Source organism: Sturnira hondurensis, unplaced genomic scaffold (genome assembly GCF_014824575.4).
Source record: "Sturnira hondurensis isolate 20B ecotype Veracruz unplaced genomic scaffold, ASM1482457v3 Scaffold0004474, whole genome shotgun sequence".
In the NCBI taxonomy this organism is placed as follows: domain Eukaryota; kingdom Metazoa; phylum Chordata; class Mammalia; order Chiroptera; family Phyllostomidae; genus Sturnira; species Sturnira hondurensis.
Window position 1 is genome coordinate 8,521,041 of NW_028077105.1, and position 16,922 is coordinate 8,537,962.

At 38.6% G+C, this 16,922-nt stretch overlaps 1 protein-coding gene across 4 annotated transcripts in view; it reads left to right on the forward strand.

Moving 5' to 3' along the window:
• ARHGAP18 (Rho GTPase activating protein 18) overlaps positions 1-16,922 on the forward strand; it is a 168,510-nt gene that overhangs the window by 132,635 nt on the left and 18,953 nt on the right. For all 4 annotated transcript variants that reach the window (XM_037045775.1, XM_037045774.1, XM_037045777.1 and 1 more), the window contains exons 7-12: positions 2,318-2,409; positions 6,688-6,765; positions 9,602-9,761; positions 11,791-11,873; positions 15,756-15,962; positions 16,699-16,839. In XM_037045775.1, the coding sequence (XP_036901670.1) occupies positions 2,318-2,409; positions 6,688-6,765; positions 9,602-9,761; positions 11,791-11,873; positions 15,756-15,962; positions 16,699-16,839 (761 nt within the window). The remainder of the gene's footprint in view (positions 1-2,317; positions 2,410-6,687; positions 6,766-9,601; positions 9,762-11,790; positions 11,874-15,755; positions 15,963-16,698; positions 16,840-16,922) is intronic.

Genomic DNA, 16,922 nt, shown 5'->3' on the forward strand with positions numbered 1-16,922 from the left:
ATTAAAAATAATGCATTTGTGCCCTGGCTAGTGTGGCTCAGTGGATTGAGTACCAGCCTGCGAACCAAAGGGCCACTGGTTTGATTCCTAGTCAGGGCACATGCCTGAGTTGCAAGCCACGTCTCAAGTTGGGGTTGTAGAAGAGGCAACCGCATATTGATGTTTCTCTCCCTCTCTTTCTCTCTCCTTTCCCCTCTCTCTGAAAATAAATAAATAAAATCTTTAAAAAAATAGTGTGCTTGTTACTTATATTTATTCCAAAATGAGATCTTGAAAAATGGTTGATCTGATCAATTACTTTTGCTTATTTATTTGAGGGGAAATACATCGGGTAGTTAGTACTCCTTTTGTTCATTAACATTCAGCTTCTAAATATTTTGCAAATACATTATTCACTCTTTTAATAAAAGTATGCCAGTGTGGCACATAACACTGCTAAATTATGTTTGCCATGTATATGTGTAGTTTTCCTTTTGTAAGCAGCCTTACCCTTTTTATACAGTTACTATATATTTTTTATAATGTAATACGAGAACAGGCAGCTTCTCGGTTTTTGTTTTTCTACGACATTATTGGTCTGGAAATCTAGATAATTCTCTGTTGTCAAAGCTTTACTGTGTAGGAATTTCAGACCTCTTGTTTAACCTTAACGGTGTTTCCTAAGGAGAAACCAAGAAAGAATGAGGATTATTGAGTTGCTATGGTAACATTAGTGAAGACAAGTATTCACCTGATTTAAGTTTTGGAGGCAGTGTCTCTGTAGGGCTGAAGTGTGCCTTCCCTTCAGGCCCTCTTCCATGCTGGGCCCCAGAAGACCTCATTCTGTGCTCATTTCCTTTGAGTATTTTAGCTTAAAGCTTGGAAAGCTGAATTTCTGAGTTAAATGATGCTTCTGGTTTTCCACAAGTTCGTTGTGGGTAATGAAGACATCAGATGTTTCTTTAGAAGTTTATCACAAAGCCTTCTCCAAATATAAAGCAAAAATATAATTTAAATATCTGTGCTCAAGACTTTAAATTTGGCTTGAAGAGGGATTTTTTTCATGTTTTAGAATTGCATCTTAGCACTCTTAAGCCAATGTTAAGAGAAGTGTTGTCATTCTTATTAAGAGTTTCACTATTAGCCCTGGCTGGTGTAGCTCAGTGGATTGAGCGTGGGCTTGCGAACCACGCAATCGCAGTTCGATTCCCAGTCAGGGCACATGCCTGGGTTGCAGTCCACTTCCCGGTTCCCGGCAGGGGACGCATGAGAGGCAACCACACATTGATATTTCTCTCCCTCTCTCCTTCCCTTCCCCTCTAAAGATAAATAAATAAAAAAATTTTTAAAAAAGAGTCTCACTATTAATGGGTTTTCTTTCCATCTTTTTAAGTATTTTTATATCTTATCTAAGCTGGCTTATACGGTATAAGATACCTTATAAACTAGATCTGAATATTCTGGGAGGTTACATTGCCTTCTTAACATTTAAACTGCAAGTTATTTACTGGATTACTGGCATCGTCTTGAATGGCATCTCTACCAAGGGTCACAGTGTGCGAAGTCTGTGCTCCTACCTCAAAGATCATTCCCCTTTCTATGTTCACAAATGACTTATCTCTCCCCCGGACGATGTGTGTTGCACCTCTGTGCTAGCTGTTCACTCAGGCATGGGGGTGGGATGGGAGGCACTGCGTACAAGCTATACTCACATCAGACTTAAGGCTTATGATTTTAATTTAGACAAATTAGAAATTATTGTCTGTCCTTTCTGGAGTTATTCCCAAATCTATAAAACTACAAATTTAAATTCAAGAATACTAAGTATCTACAGTGTTTTCTAAAATAAAAACTTTTGTAGAACAAGGTCATAATGTTAGCTGATTTCTCAAAAGGCAAGTATTTCTGTTTTGCTGTATTGTAGAATGCTAAATGTCAATTAAATAGGTCAGAGATGAGTGATAGTTACTTGAAGCCAACACTTTTACTTTGACTACCTTTAGCAAATTTTTGCATAGTTATGTACTTTCACACAAATTTAAAAAATAAGTACTCTTGTTTCTCTCATGTACCAGTTTATACTTTTCTAGTTATTTCAGGGAGATTATTTGCAACTATTTGTCCCGTTATCTTTCTGCTAGATTGCTCTATAAGGGAAGGGCAGGATATTGCTATTGGGTGTATATACATAATGACTAGACAGTGTCATTCACTTAGTAGGTGCTCAGCAACTAATCTGATTGAATGATGACATCGGGAATCCCATACCTGTACATTTTGCATTGATATTTTATAGATTGATTGAAATGAAGAAATTGTATTTTACTTTTTATTGCAGATTCTGGCCTTTTTTGTGTTCCATTAACAGTACTGTTAGAACTTGATCAGAGAAAAGTACCAGGAACTCGAATACCCTTGATATTTCAAAAAGTAAGTAAGCCCGAATGGGTCAGCAAGGAGAGAGCATACTTCAACTAATAGTGCTTTTATTTTTAGTTTTACATTCATATTATTATAATACAGTTTTCCAATTGACATGCTCTTTTATTTTGTACTTTGATTTTCTATTCAGGAAACAAATTTGTTTCAAGGGCTCATCATTTTTATTTCATGGTGGTGCTTTCTGTGTGATTACTGTAACAGTGATTACCTGGCATCATTTTCTTGTGTTCTATTAGCTGGCTTTGTGTAATTGAGATTTCAATTCTATAATACATAGAAATGGAAACCGCTTATAAATTTCTTGGGAATTGAATCCTCATGAATATTTCATGCCTGTGTGTATTTCCCAAGCTTTCTTATTTACAGTGAGGATGTCCAATTTAATTTACCAATGTCTACTTCCAAACTAGGCAGAGAAACCATAGAGTAGAATCAGAAAATGATTGCTAAACTGTCAAGTCACTTGTGTATTCGACACTCAATTATTCATAAGGGCATTATCTATGGCAATATAAGAATATCAGTCTAACCTCTGAGCCATCATTATTCAGAAACACAGATTACATATGATAAAAGCCAGGGGATGCACACGGAGGAAGGCAGGTCAAATCACTTATAGACAACCCAAGCTATAGATTCTTTGCAACACCTGAGGTATATCACAATTTCAGGAACTTCTGCCTATAGCAAGAGTGGCAGCGGGAACCTTGACAATTAATTGACTCAACATGCTCAATCGACTTGGCACGTACTCTTCTTGTTACTTATTTTTCTGCTATTCCAAGCCAGGTGTTTACCTGTCTTGCCTACTAACCTCTGGTTCCTTTATTCTTCACGTTCTCTATTACATCCAAACCTTTCTCTCAGTGTTTCTTCTGATGAACGTTGCTCTGCAGAGTTAATTCTGCTCATCAACCTGTTAGCCACTGCCAGTAGAACTTGTATCTGTTTAAATAGTCGTCCACAGTGCCAGTGATTAACAGGGAGGTGCTAACAAATATAGGCCATCTGTTCAAATTCTTTTAATGTTAATAAAAGGTGCCAGTTACTCTACACAGATGACTGTACAAAGAGCCAGGACCTCAACACCATCCCTTCTAAAAATTATGTGTGTGTGTGTGTGTGTATGTATGAATATATATGAGAGAGAGTTATTTTTAAAAATTGGCTTATGCAAGTGTAGGGGATGGCAACTCTGAAATATGTAGAGCAGGCCAGCCAACTGGAAACTTGGGCAGGAGTTGATGTTGCAGTCTCGAATGCACAGACTGCCAGTTAAAATCACAGGCATGGTTCCTGTGTCGCTGTCTTGAGGCAGACATGCTTTTCCTTTAGGGAACCTTGGTCTTTGCTCTTAGGGCCTTCAAGACTACATGAGACCCGTCCACATTATGGAGAGTAATCTGCTTTACTCAGACTCTACTAATTTAAATATTAATTACAGCTAGAAAAGAGAAACAAACAAAAACATCACAAGAGCATCTAGACTAGTGCTTGACCAAACAACCAGGTGTAGTAGCCAAGTTGGCAACATTGAGTTTACCATCATACTCATGAAGGGTAAAGTTCCGTCTCCACGAAGGTTCAGCGCTACCTCCTGGCCAGGTTAGGGATTGCATCCAGTCCCTTGTCATTTTCTCTTGAAGTTGTTTTCTTATGTATTTAGTTATTTTGCATTTGTGGTTTCTTCTGGAGACTTTGGTTGCCCACCAGATATTTGATAACAGCCCTGAAATATTTCGGTTCATTTAAAAAGTAAAAGGGCATATAAAGAGCTTACTATTAGATAGACACTTATCTGTTTGCATCCTCTCTGAATTATAAACAAAAACAATCACAGTGATTTATCATAAGAAATATTTTTGATTGATAAGCTAAAAAATTGGAACCCAGTGATTTGCAAAAAAGATTTGTTAGTAATCTTTAGAATATCATATTTTCTTAATTATTGAGATCCATACCCAAAAAGGGCTTTAACAAAGTGCATATGTGAACTGTATCTGTCTCTTTTTAATCTTCAGAGGCACATTGTTTAAACCATATTTTCAAAAACATTTGGGGAAATAGAAATATTCTCAATTTTTATCTATGAAAAATCTTGCCTGACAGCAAATTCTTTTCTCACTGTCAAACTAATCAACCATATCAAGTGTCCTTTGTGTCAAAAAGTCTGATTTCATTTTCAATTTGGTTTTTAATTCGTAGAAGTATGTTGTATATATTTTGGAAGATACAATGAAAATGGCTGATAAATGCAGAATGTATCCTGAAAAATAAATTACTAAAAGCATCTTGATTAAAATATATAGATCAATATATTTTTCATCTCTCTATTTTGTCTTGGAAATGAAAGAAAAGCTGCAAAGTATGATTATGTTTTAATAGTGCAATATAATGTAGAGCTAAAAATATGCTATTTTCAAAGTAAAAAATATGAGAAAACACATGACATTCCTTCATACAATATACCTGTATACATACCTCAGTTAAGTGCTAGTATGCAGCTTTAGAGAATAATAAAATGACTCAACTATAAAAATTCAGAAATTACTCTCATTCATTTATTTAGAAATCATGGTCAATTTTTCCTTTGTATTTAATAAAAGCAAAACATGTATGCTGCCACAAACTAATTTGCTCCAGTAGTTAGCACGTAATTTTACCCTTTGTTAATAGAACATTCTAAGCATTTTATAAGACTAAATAAGAGAAAATTGCTTATACATTAAATAACTTCTGCATGGTGTTATTTGATAAATTTGGTTTTAAATACTTTATTGAATAATGGCCATCTAATGTAAAATAATTACGTAAAGTATTTTGATGCGGGTTTTTCCCAGTGTAATTTGAAAAATAGTATCTTGGGAAATGTTTCACTTGAATCTTAGAAACTCATGTACTACATTGACTGGTTGGTTAAAACTGCTTCTCTTTTCAGTGTGATAATAAATCCTTGGGAAAATTTTGAAGCTACTCTTTGCTTTATTTTTACCTGACTCCCTCAAGATTAGTTCATTCTTTGGCCATAATCAAAGGATAGAAGAGGTGAGGTCATTAAAGAAAAATTTCCAGCTTGTCCAGTGTCTATACGCTGCACAATACAGCTGACTTCAGAACATCCAGACAAAGGTCAAAAGACCTCATTTATGATGCCATGCTTTGCTCCTGAGACACTTTTATAACTAAGGGGAAAACAGTAAGCTTTATGTAGTTTGTAGAGCTTTGGTTAACCATTAAAAGAGGTTTCTTTGAAAAAAAATAGTTGCAATTTTAGATTCTTGGCACTCTGGACGATTTTATGCCTTCGGGTGTTTGGAGAGTACTGTTGAAGGGTTAGTGATGAGTGAAGAGTACGTCTGCTTTTTATAAAGCCAGAGAAGGCTATTGTGAAAAGGGGTGCGTGGTAGGAAGGAAAACCTATGTGACATGAGTACGTACCTTGTATTGAAACTGAGGAACATGGAATGGATTTCCTTAAAATAGCAGAGTGCCCCCTATAAAGTCTTTGTGTACTGCCCAGGGAATGCATGTTACAACTGGAAGACCACTCTGTCGAGAAACCAACCACTCTTTTCCCACCTTCCCAGCTTCTAACAATATGCTGTTGCACTGTCTTCAATGACCTTATTCTTGTGAGTTTCTGCCTTATTTTAAAAAATCTTTGTTATTTTAATGGGGTGCTGGAGGTAGAAAGATCTGCATGCATTAATAGGGCGTCAGGTATGATTCAGAAATCTTACACAAGAGCTGTTTTTTATTTACCTTTACCACCAAAACTTGCTAAAACCCTTTAAAATGAGCATTTGTAGTTTTTTTAAGATGTCATATCATAAGTCATTTGTTTCTTTGAACAAATTAAAAATGAGATGTGAATGTGCAAATACTAGAATTTCATATGATTTATTTGATTGCGGAATGGTATGTTTGGGGAAGAGCAAAAGAAATGGGTGGTTTTAGCTGCTTTTAAACAATGAACATTTTTAGTTTCTGTTTGTTTGGAGTTCCAGAGCTGCTGTGAGAAATTATATACTTCTGTTACAACGGAGAATGAGATCCAACTTCTTCTAAATTCTAAATTACAACTAAAGTTTTGGCAACTACTGGCTAAAGCATAGTGGTAGTAAAATTGTATTCAAAACTTACAAAATTCAGTTTGTGTGTCATTGTAATCAGTTTTCACTGATTTGTATGTGAAACAGATGTTACATTTGGAATTGTACCTGTGAACAAATACCAAAATCAGAATGTTCTTTTGTTTGTACACAGCTGATTTCTCGAATTGAAGAGGGAGGTTTGGAAACGGAAGGCCTCTTGAGAATACCAGGAGCTGCTGTTAGAATCAAGGTAACCCCTTGGTTCTACTGATGTAAAACTTTATTATTTAATTACACTTTTGCATTTGAAAACCTGACTTGCCCTTCCACTCCTTTTTCCCATTGTTAGTGAATTAAATATAGCAATAAAACCTCTTGACATTCAGCTTATATTTAGTTTTTCTGTAGTCTCTTCTAAATTGTATTGTTTTGATTTTTTTCTTGAAAATCACCACATTGCCTATAATAATACTATGATAAACAAAGTATTATCACAGGGGCAGATAATCTATGCAAACATAACATAGAAACCAAAGTCAACAAGCAAAAGACAAGAGTAGTTTCATCCTTCTAATGAGAAGAGAACATGATGAGTCAAAATATTAATAGGGGGCTGGTGATAGATCTAGTCAGCATGAATAATAGCAGTTGAGTTTTTTTAAAAAGGTAGGATGATAAACTCCATTAGCTTAGCAGAGCAGGAGACTTGACATAATTTGTTTTAGTGAGCTGCCAAAATGAGACTCTGTCTCAGCCACTTTCCTGACTTGCACAGTTCCCTGTCTCACTGGGTTCAGGGCAGCCTGAGTGTGGCTTGCAAAAGAGATCGTTCCCAGAGGTCCTGGATGGAACCCCCCCCCCCCCCGCCCGCCTTCTGTTCTCTCCATAGGCACTTCCTTCCCACCACCCTAGGATACGGTGTGTGCTCCTCCCTTTCTCTCTGTGGCCCAACTCCTGATCCAAGGAATAAAACATCCAATGTGTGCATGGTCAAGGTGCAATTACCCCACAGACGATGCATGATTCATATGCCTCTCAGGGAATATGCACTTTATGGAGCTCCTTGGAAATGTAGCTTTGTCTGGAAACTTCATCTAGGAAAGTGTTGATCAGCAGTCGTTAACAATCTTCTTTACCTTATCCTCCAAACTCAGCTGTAGCTCTAAACCGAGATAGTACAAGTCACTGCCCACATTCAATATATTGTCTTCCTGAGTTTGCAAATCCAAGAGAAATTGGGTGGAGGGAAGAGATTGTCTCTGTCCGTTTCCTTAAGGCCTATCCCATATGACATCTTTAGAGCTGGATCAGGAAGAAATGACTCTTGGGGGGTGTACACCCTCCTTGCCTGGGACTGTGGCTGTGGGGCTGCCAGGAGTGGAATTTCTATTCGTACACCCCACATTTCCATCACCTGCTTATTCTGATAAGCTTCCTCAATTTAGGAGGCTAGTTTCGGCCTGCTTGGCTCTTCCTGCATCGCAATCTCAGTTTAATCGGATTCAAGTAACCTGATATATCCTGCTCACAAATTTCATTCAGCCGGGTTTGGTGTCTGGTGCACAGAGGTCTTGAAACTGTTCTGGTGCTCTGTGAGTTTGATGAGGTGCCATTGTCTCCGTTCCCTTGCAAATACCTACGGCAATGTCACCACTAGTCAATCGTGGACATGGTATGTGATTCTGAGATAAGTCGGTAGAGAAGTACGTTCTTCTACGGAGACAGACTCAGAAACTGTTCAGTAAAGATTTCATATTACCCCTATCAGCAAGAATACTTCTTCTCAGTTCACTGGTCACAGCATTCATCAGCAGAATGTAATGGCCAACTCACTAGTTACAAACACACTCACTTAAGTACACGAGAGCAAATGTAGAGTGTATTTTATAAATGTTTTAGCTGGGTTGCTGCCAGAAAGATGAGTTCAACGACATGTAGTTCCTAAGAAGGTCAATGACGTGAGCTCAGCCAGCTCTACTCTTCAGCTCAGCCTGGTGTCACGTACCAAATTATGCAGTAGTTGGTCCTTTACGAATAAATAATATTTAAAACTTTGGTTGTCTTTCTCCCCTGCCCCGTCAAATTTCTTACACTGTTCTCCCTCCCCGTGTCTCTCTCCCCTCTCCTTCTTTCACCCATTTCCCCACACACCTCTCTTTCTCTTGCTCCCCATTTTTAGGTTTACCTTTATGTATCCACCGATTACAGAAATAATTGGGGTAGAGAAGGGAGTTGGGTTGGAAAGAGCAAGTGTAATCAATTGACCTTATAAAAAGAACAAAGGAGATTAATTTGGAATAGCAGTTTCAAAGAATAGAAGAAAGTGACAGGGACTTGGAAAGATTTCTGACATAATAGTATTTGCACCCCAGTAAGAAAGCATATGGAAAATAGTGGTTGTGAGACTAAATTGATTTATTACTAATAATTTGTCTGGCAAATCTCATAGAGTCCTTGAGGTAAACGAACTAGGTATTTCTCATTCTACACGGATCAAACCGTTTTCTGCAGCCCGCAGCTGGGTGGCTACGTGACTTGAGGCTCCTGCGTCGAAGGCAGGTGTATTGATGTCTTTCATGCCTCATTAGCTGTAGAGTTTGGGTTTCCCTCTCCCAGGGGTGACTGATCAGAGTAGCCTCGTGCTTTAGGCCCAGGGATGGATTATGCCTTTTGCTATGGAATGTACTGCTAAATAACTTAAAACATACACTGTTATTTTAAAAAATGATTCTTTTAATTTAACAAAAAATTATAGCATCTAAATCCACCCCCTAATGTAAAGATGACTTTAACTCATCTTTCGATTACAACTTTAACTGTTTAAGGTTTGATTTGTGTCCAGAAAAATATGAAAAGTTTCTGAATGGGGGGGGGGCTTAGGTGTCATTTTCATTTGGTGAAGCACACCAGGGTTAGGGAAGTGGCACTTTGCTGCATGACAGAGAAGTGTTGGCCTTTAGGACTTTCCGAGGTCTTTCTAACAAGTAGAATCACTTGTGAAGTGGGAAGTAGATCCCATTCTCAGTAGAAAAAAAAAACCAGAATGCACTTACTGGTAGCCTTTTTATTTTTCTCTTGCCTTTCAGAATCTTTGCCAAGAACTCGAAGCAAAGTTTAATGAAGGGGCCTTTAATTGGGAAAGTGTCAAGCAGCACGACGCGGCCAGCCTGCTGAAGCTCCTCATCCGGGAGCTGCCCCAGCCGCTGCTCAGTGCGGAGTACCTGCAAGCCTTTCAGGCGGTCCAGAGTAAGTCCTGTCCCTCCATGAGGCAATCTCTGTGCTTCTGCCATCCCTGTTCATTGTTTTAACAACATTTTGAATCATAAGGAATGTTACCAGATATATTTGGGTACACATATTGACTCACTGATGTCAACGGGCGCCGCACGATCCCCTTTTCTTTTATAAATACACATCTCGGAGTAAATAGAAAACAGAATGTTCTCTTTGAGCATAAATTAATTACATGCACTTTAAGCAACACAATATATTTTCATATTAAAACTTGGAAGCTTCACATTTCTCTTATAATAGAATGAGTCACGTAAGATCTCTGATAGTTTCCCTGCCAAGTGTTAAAAGCGACATTTACTGGAGAAGCTGTGGATAACTAGCAGTTGTCATAAAAACATGAGGAGATGCGGCAGCGTCTGTGGTTATTTTCTGAAAAATGAACTTTCTGAAATGGTCCCGCAGAAACATGGAACAAATCACGTGACCGCCTCATTGGTGGGCGGCAAGAGACTCCTTAAATCTTGCCATTTTGTACTCTTGGGCCAGCTCCAAATTACTGTTTCAGATAGTTCTCAATTCCTTTCTACTGAACACAGTAGATCGTATGAGATTTATATACTGGCATAATTATGCCTTATAGTCCCTAGAGGCCAGCAGAAAATGAAAGGTGTCACGTTCTGGTGACCACACGTTTCACTCCCAAACTGGGATGTGTTTAAGTACAAGGGGGCCGCTCCTAATGATCATGGTGAGCTGTGGTGTCAACCAGAACTATTCCAGGCTATTCCTGTTTAACATTTTATTGAGGTACAATTGATCTGCAATCCCATATTAGTTTTACATATACTAGGTAATGATTCAATATTTGTATATGTTGTGAAAGATAAGTCTAATTAATATCCTTCACCATACCTAGTGATGGGCATTTTTTTCTTGTGATGAGAACTTTTTAGATCTACTCTCTCATTATCTCCCAAATATGCTACATAGCATTATGAACCATGGCCACCATGTGCTGTGTTACCTCCCATGGTTGATTTGTGCCGTGGCTGGAAGTCTGCACCTTTGAAACCCCTTCACGCATTGCCCCTGCCCCAGCAAAACCCGCCAATCTCTTCTCTGTACCTATGAGCTTGGCTTTAAAAAAATAGATACCACATATAGGAAAAATCGTGTGTTACTTGTCTTTCTTTGACTTATTCCACTTAGCCTACTGCCCTCTAGGTCCACCCACGCTGTGCAAATGGTGAGATGTCCATTTTTAATGACTGCATAATATTCCACGTGTGCCCAGCTATTCTTAATGCCTGTCACAGGGGGAGGATTCCTGTGGGTCATAGCATAACATTTCTTCAGAACTCTCAGGGCAGACGTGACTGAAATAATCTGCTTCAAATATTTCTTAACGGTTGAGTTGTGCTATTTTACACACATCCTTTGGATGTGGATTAAAGGACCAAATTTATCCCGGAAGAACAAATGCTAGAATGACTCCAAATATCCGTAAGTGTTCAGCGGGACATAGGCTACCGAAATGATAAATGATAAATACCTCTTCCACTGCTGGTTGGTTCCCCGATTCACTCCCCAACTGTTTATTGAACACCCGGCGTGCTCCGGGCTCTGTGTTCCTTAATCCTGTGGGAACCAATGGACTCTCACCACTGATTTACACGTTCACCATTAAAAGAAACAGGCTTGACTGTTATGGGTTCACCTGGACAACATAGGCCTTTTTAGGGGGGAATAATGCCCATGCAGCACGTGAAATGATTGTCCACGCACTGTTGTGTGTCAGCAAACACCAGGCCGCGGGGCACGTGATCTCGTGGGAACTGAGCATTCTGAGAGGGAAACTGAGGCAGCGGTTGCTTCTCTTGATCACCCGCAAACACTCTCGCAACAAGGCTTGGGGCTTAGTCACCGTCTTACACTTCACAGGGACGTTTATGGCAAATAACTTCTCGCAAAATGAAAAAAAGAAATTAATGGAAACTGTTCAGTAAAGAAAAGAGTTCTGATTTGTTTAATCTGTCCGCAGATCTTCCAACCAAGAAGCAACAGCTACAGGCTTTGAACCTCCTTGTCATCCTCCTGCCCCCCGCGAACCGAGACACGCTGAAGGTCAGCGGCCCGTTTACCTTCCGTATCCCTCCGTGCGGAGCAGGGAGCAGAGTCACTTCTCATTACCCGTAGCAGAGCAGGGTGCCCTTGGCATGGCAGTAGTAGTAGTAATCCGCAAAGAGCGAGCCTGTTTTTAAGAGATGGTCAAAGTCTAACTCTTTATTCACTTATAATCTAGGTTAGTCATGCTAATGGGATTTTGTGTTTGAAATTTTACTATACCATTTCTTGTACCAAAACAGATGATTTGAGGTTCATTTGTTAATAAGAACAAGGAATTTTTCTACTTTCCCCCCCTTCTTTCTATTTTTCTGCATTTTCCAAGTTTTGTGTAATGAATATGTATTAGTAAGGTGAAAAACGAATGTTTCCAGAGAAACTCCTGAGTCATCACATAAAACCCACTATTAACTAAATGTTACATTTGTTTGGAATTTGGAATAAGTCATCATGTTGATTTTTAAAATGTTTGGTTAGCCAAAAGGTAGACCAACTCAAAGAAATTCTACCTATTTCTCTAAGGGCTTACCCTGAGTTGCTGATTTGTATCATGATTTCAAAGTGTTTTTGGTGTAATATTATATGGTTTAACACCATTTATTATAAGTGTTATCATAGTCTTTTATAATAATCAGTGGGTTGCTCCACACTGATTTATTTTCCCTAATGACAAGAGTTCATAGATTTATGAAGGATTTAGTTATAAACTTTTTAAAACAAAAGGAGAAAAACTTTAAGAGTATAATTTAGAAAGAGTGTTTACCTTAAGTTTCATGGTTGCCTTAAGATTTTTTAATACAGTTAAGAAAGGGACCCTTACCCTTTTACTCCCTATATTTCTTTCTATTTAAAAAGAAATATCGTGTCACGGAAACAAAACCACCATTTGGTAAATATTGGAAATTGTTTCCCATATCTCATTAAGATTTCTTGACTTGAAACTAGTGAGTGGTCCTTTTTTGGTGCCCATGCTAGCAGTCCATTTATCTGGATTAAAGCAGCTGATGAGGAGTACGGTGTAAAAAAACTGCACTGTTACAGGAGACCTTCCAAAGAGTTATCCTTGGAAGAGTTAGTTTTGCTGCGGTATCTTTGGGCAAGTTGCTTGACCAGGGATTTTTTTTTTTAACTGGAATATTGTGCATTTGGGTCAATGATCATACCTTTGTTTGACTTAGAAGAATAACAAAGACTCGTGCTGAGATATCAACAATGAATCCATATAAATATAATTATTGACATTTACCCTTTTTATAGTTTTTTTGTTAGACATTAAGTGTATGGGGGACATTAGCTAATGAACATTATATAAATCTCAGGTGTACAGCTTCATAACACAACATCTCCATGCTCTGTGTGTCCAGTTACCTCCCGATGTCCACTGTCATTCCATCACCATGTATTTGACCCCTTGGACCCTCTTCATCTTCCCCCACTCTCTTCCCCTCTGGTAGCCACCATTCTGTTGTCTATGAGTTTATTCAGTTTTGTTTGTTCATCTGTTGCTTTTTTATACCCCACCTATAAGTGCAATCACATGGTTCTTTTCTGACTTATTTCACTTAGCATAATACTCTCAAGATCCATTCATGTTGTCCCAAAGAGCAGAATTTTATCCTTCCTTATGGCTGAGTAGTATTCCATGGTATACATGTATCACATCTTCTTTATCCACTCATCCATCAGAAGACACTTAGGTTGTCTCCATGTATTGGCTATTGTGAATAATGGTGTAATGAACACAGAGGTACATCTATCTTTACAAATAAGTGTCTTTAAAATTTTTGAGTAGATACTTAGAAGGGGATTGTTGGGTCATATGGTAGCTCTAGTCTTAATTTTCTGAAGAAGTTTGCTAATATACACTGGGTCCATTAGTCCTGGCAGGCTGGGAGATTAGTATTTCCACTTAACCAATGGGAAGGCTTCAAAGAGCAGAGATATCAAAAGGATATGGTAAAATCACACATATCGAGTAAGTAACCGTGCTGGAATTTAAACTAGGTTTTCAGAGAGTGTGTCCTGTGATATTATAAAATACCAGACCGATGATAAATACTTTTTAAAAGGGCAGTTCTTAAAGTTCATTTGAAGATGAAGTACATTTGAAGATGAAGTTCTTTCTGCAAGGGCTAGGCTAACATTTTGTTAATTTTATATCTATACACAATCACTTTCTAATATTCTAAGAGTAATATTTTGAATAACCTCATTGTATATGCACACTATGATTAAAATGGTTCATTACCTAATCTTTGTAATTTATGCTCATAAAGAAAGAGATACACTGATCCCTAAGTAATTATTCTGCCCTCTGGAACAAAATTAAATATTTTTTCCAAACCTCACCAATTAATCTTTTGTCCCCATTTGAGAACGTATTACTTCTATAAAACCTCATGCTCAGATTACAATTTAACTTTCTGAGCACTGCATCAGAAATTAGATACATAAATCTTATTGTTAGATACTAAGGCTATGCCTTTAATTTGTTTCAGATTTTTGAGATCTCTATAGCAGCCAAATTTCATTCAAGATCAACGTGCTGGGAGTCATTCCCCCTCCCCCCACTGAAATGCTGTGAAAGATGAATACTTTCTCCCACTTTTTTCATTTTGGTGAAGTTAACTTGGCATTTTTCAGGGAGGGATTTTAAGCTAAATCAGAAAATGTGATTGTTTTAGTAGTTAAGAGTTCAGAAACAAAAGCCCAATAGGTCTGACATTAAATTCCTTCTCCACCGTTAGCTAGCTATATGACCTCTGGTAAGTCACATGCATTGTCTCAGACACTGCTTTCTCATCTGCAAGTGGGAACAATCACAGCATCTTGCTCCAGGAGGGAATAATTGGGATGAGCCCCCTGATGTGCATAAAACAATGCTCTGCCCTCAGAGAGCATTGAATACCTGTGCGGTTTTGCATTGATCTGGACCCAAATAAATCAAGAAAGAAGGCAAAAGAAGAGCTTAGAGCTCTCAGCCCTATGAGGAGGAGGGTCACCTGCCTGTGGCTTTTGGGCAGGACAGGCTCAGAGGACGCCTGATGGTGACCGTAGAGGTGGGAAGTGGGTGGCATCAAACTCAGGGTGAAGTAGCTCATTCTGGTGAAAAGTTCCTTTTTATTCATTTATTCATTTTTTAAGACTCTCCTTTGTTTCTCTTCATTCACTTTTCACCCCATCATAGTCTCCATTGTTTCAGATTTCATGCCAGCTAGCCACTGGGTACCCCAAAGCAAATGAAACTGAGGTTAAATGAGCCTTTTTAAGGGAATCTTTTTTTTTAATTCCTGGAGATAAAAGCACACACTCCTGAAGCAAGTGAATAGTCGTATGATATTTTAAATGGTCTTTCAGTGCTTTATGACTCTGGGAGACTACTGGTCTAACACTTCTAACACTTCTCCATGCCTGTCCCCACCTCCTGGGTCAGACGGGGGTCCTCTGCCCTGTTCCCCAGCAGCATGGCCCTGGGTATGAGCGCAGCACCTGCTCAGGGCACATTAACCAAATGGGGAAGCTTTGGTGACAAGGCCTGCTGCCTGTAAGCTGGCTTTTGCACAACTTATTTTTTTAATATCTTTTTTAAGATTTTATTTATTTAGAGGGGAAGGGAAAGAGAGAAGGAGAGAAATATCAGTATATGGTTGCCTCTTGTGAGTCCCCCACTGGGAACTGGCCCTGCAACCCAGGCCTGTGCCCTGACTGGGTATTGAACCGTGATCCTGTGGTTCGCAGGCCCACGCTCAATCCACTGAGCTACACCAGCCAGGGCCACACAACTTATTTTTTTTTTTAGCTAAATAAAAATCCCATGTGCTGCAGTACTCTGATCTCTCATCTTTATGTACAACACAAATCTCAGACTCACTTCTGTTTCAGGCCCTGCTTGAATTTCTCCAAAGAGTAATAGACAATAAGGAGAAAAATAAGATGACAGCCATGAATGTGGCAATGGTCATGGCCCCGAATCTCTTCATGTGTCATGCGTTGGATTTGAAGTCCAGTGAACAGCAAGAATTTGCGATGGCAGCCGGGACAGCTAATATCATGTACTTACTGATTAAGTATCAAAACCTTCTTTGGACAGTAAGTATACATTTTTAAGTTCTGTTAATGAGTGCTGATACCTAGATTCTGAAGTCTTTTTATGAATTATTATATTCTCTATACAGAGATAACCAGATAGGGGATTTCGAATGTGATTTTTTTAAAAAGTAATATCCATTTATTAAACCTCAATTTTTAAAATGGCAACACTATGTTATTATTTCTATTTGGTCACTTCTAAAATATTTTGTTTGCTAATGTGATTTTTGAGGATGAATTATTCCTGGATTATTGCTGGATACCTGTCAGCTCCTGTGTATTTGTGAGTTTTTCCTTTCTCTTTTGACAGAAAAGGCTAGCTGGCCATTAGAAGGGGACTGTGGCTTAGCTAGAGGCTAGGTTTTGGAAAGGTGGCCACTACAGGGACCAGCCACTGAGGTGGTGGCTCCCATTGCCGGTCACCTCAGGCTGTCTCCGGTCTTAGCATCCCAGGCCTAGATAAAGGCCTATGTCCTTGAACCTTGCCAAGCCTCTCTGGGAAGCTAAACAGAGAGCTGGCAGACTGCATTCTGTGGATGCCCTGGGCACGTGGTGGATGGGTCATACAGTGCCTTTCATTTGACTGGTTTGAGAATAGTGCATGCCCAAGGACATAGTCTCATCAAAGAGACAAAACCTTTACTTTTCCAATTAAATACATAAATATAATTATTTCCATAGTTTATAATGGTGCTTCTTCTCTTTCCCCTCCAAATTTAATTTCATGTCTCCATAGATTCCCAAGTTTCTTGTCAACCAAGTGAGGAAGCAAAACACTGAAAATCTCAAAAAGGATAAAAAGACAATGAAGAAATTGCTGAAGAAAATGGCTTATGACCGAGAAAAATACGAAAAGCAAGAGAGGAGTACAAATGATGTAAGAGGAACTTCAAGTTATGTGTTTGTGCCGATTTCAGTATTGTTTTCAATGTCCCAAAACAAAGCGTTCTCCATGTTGTT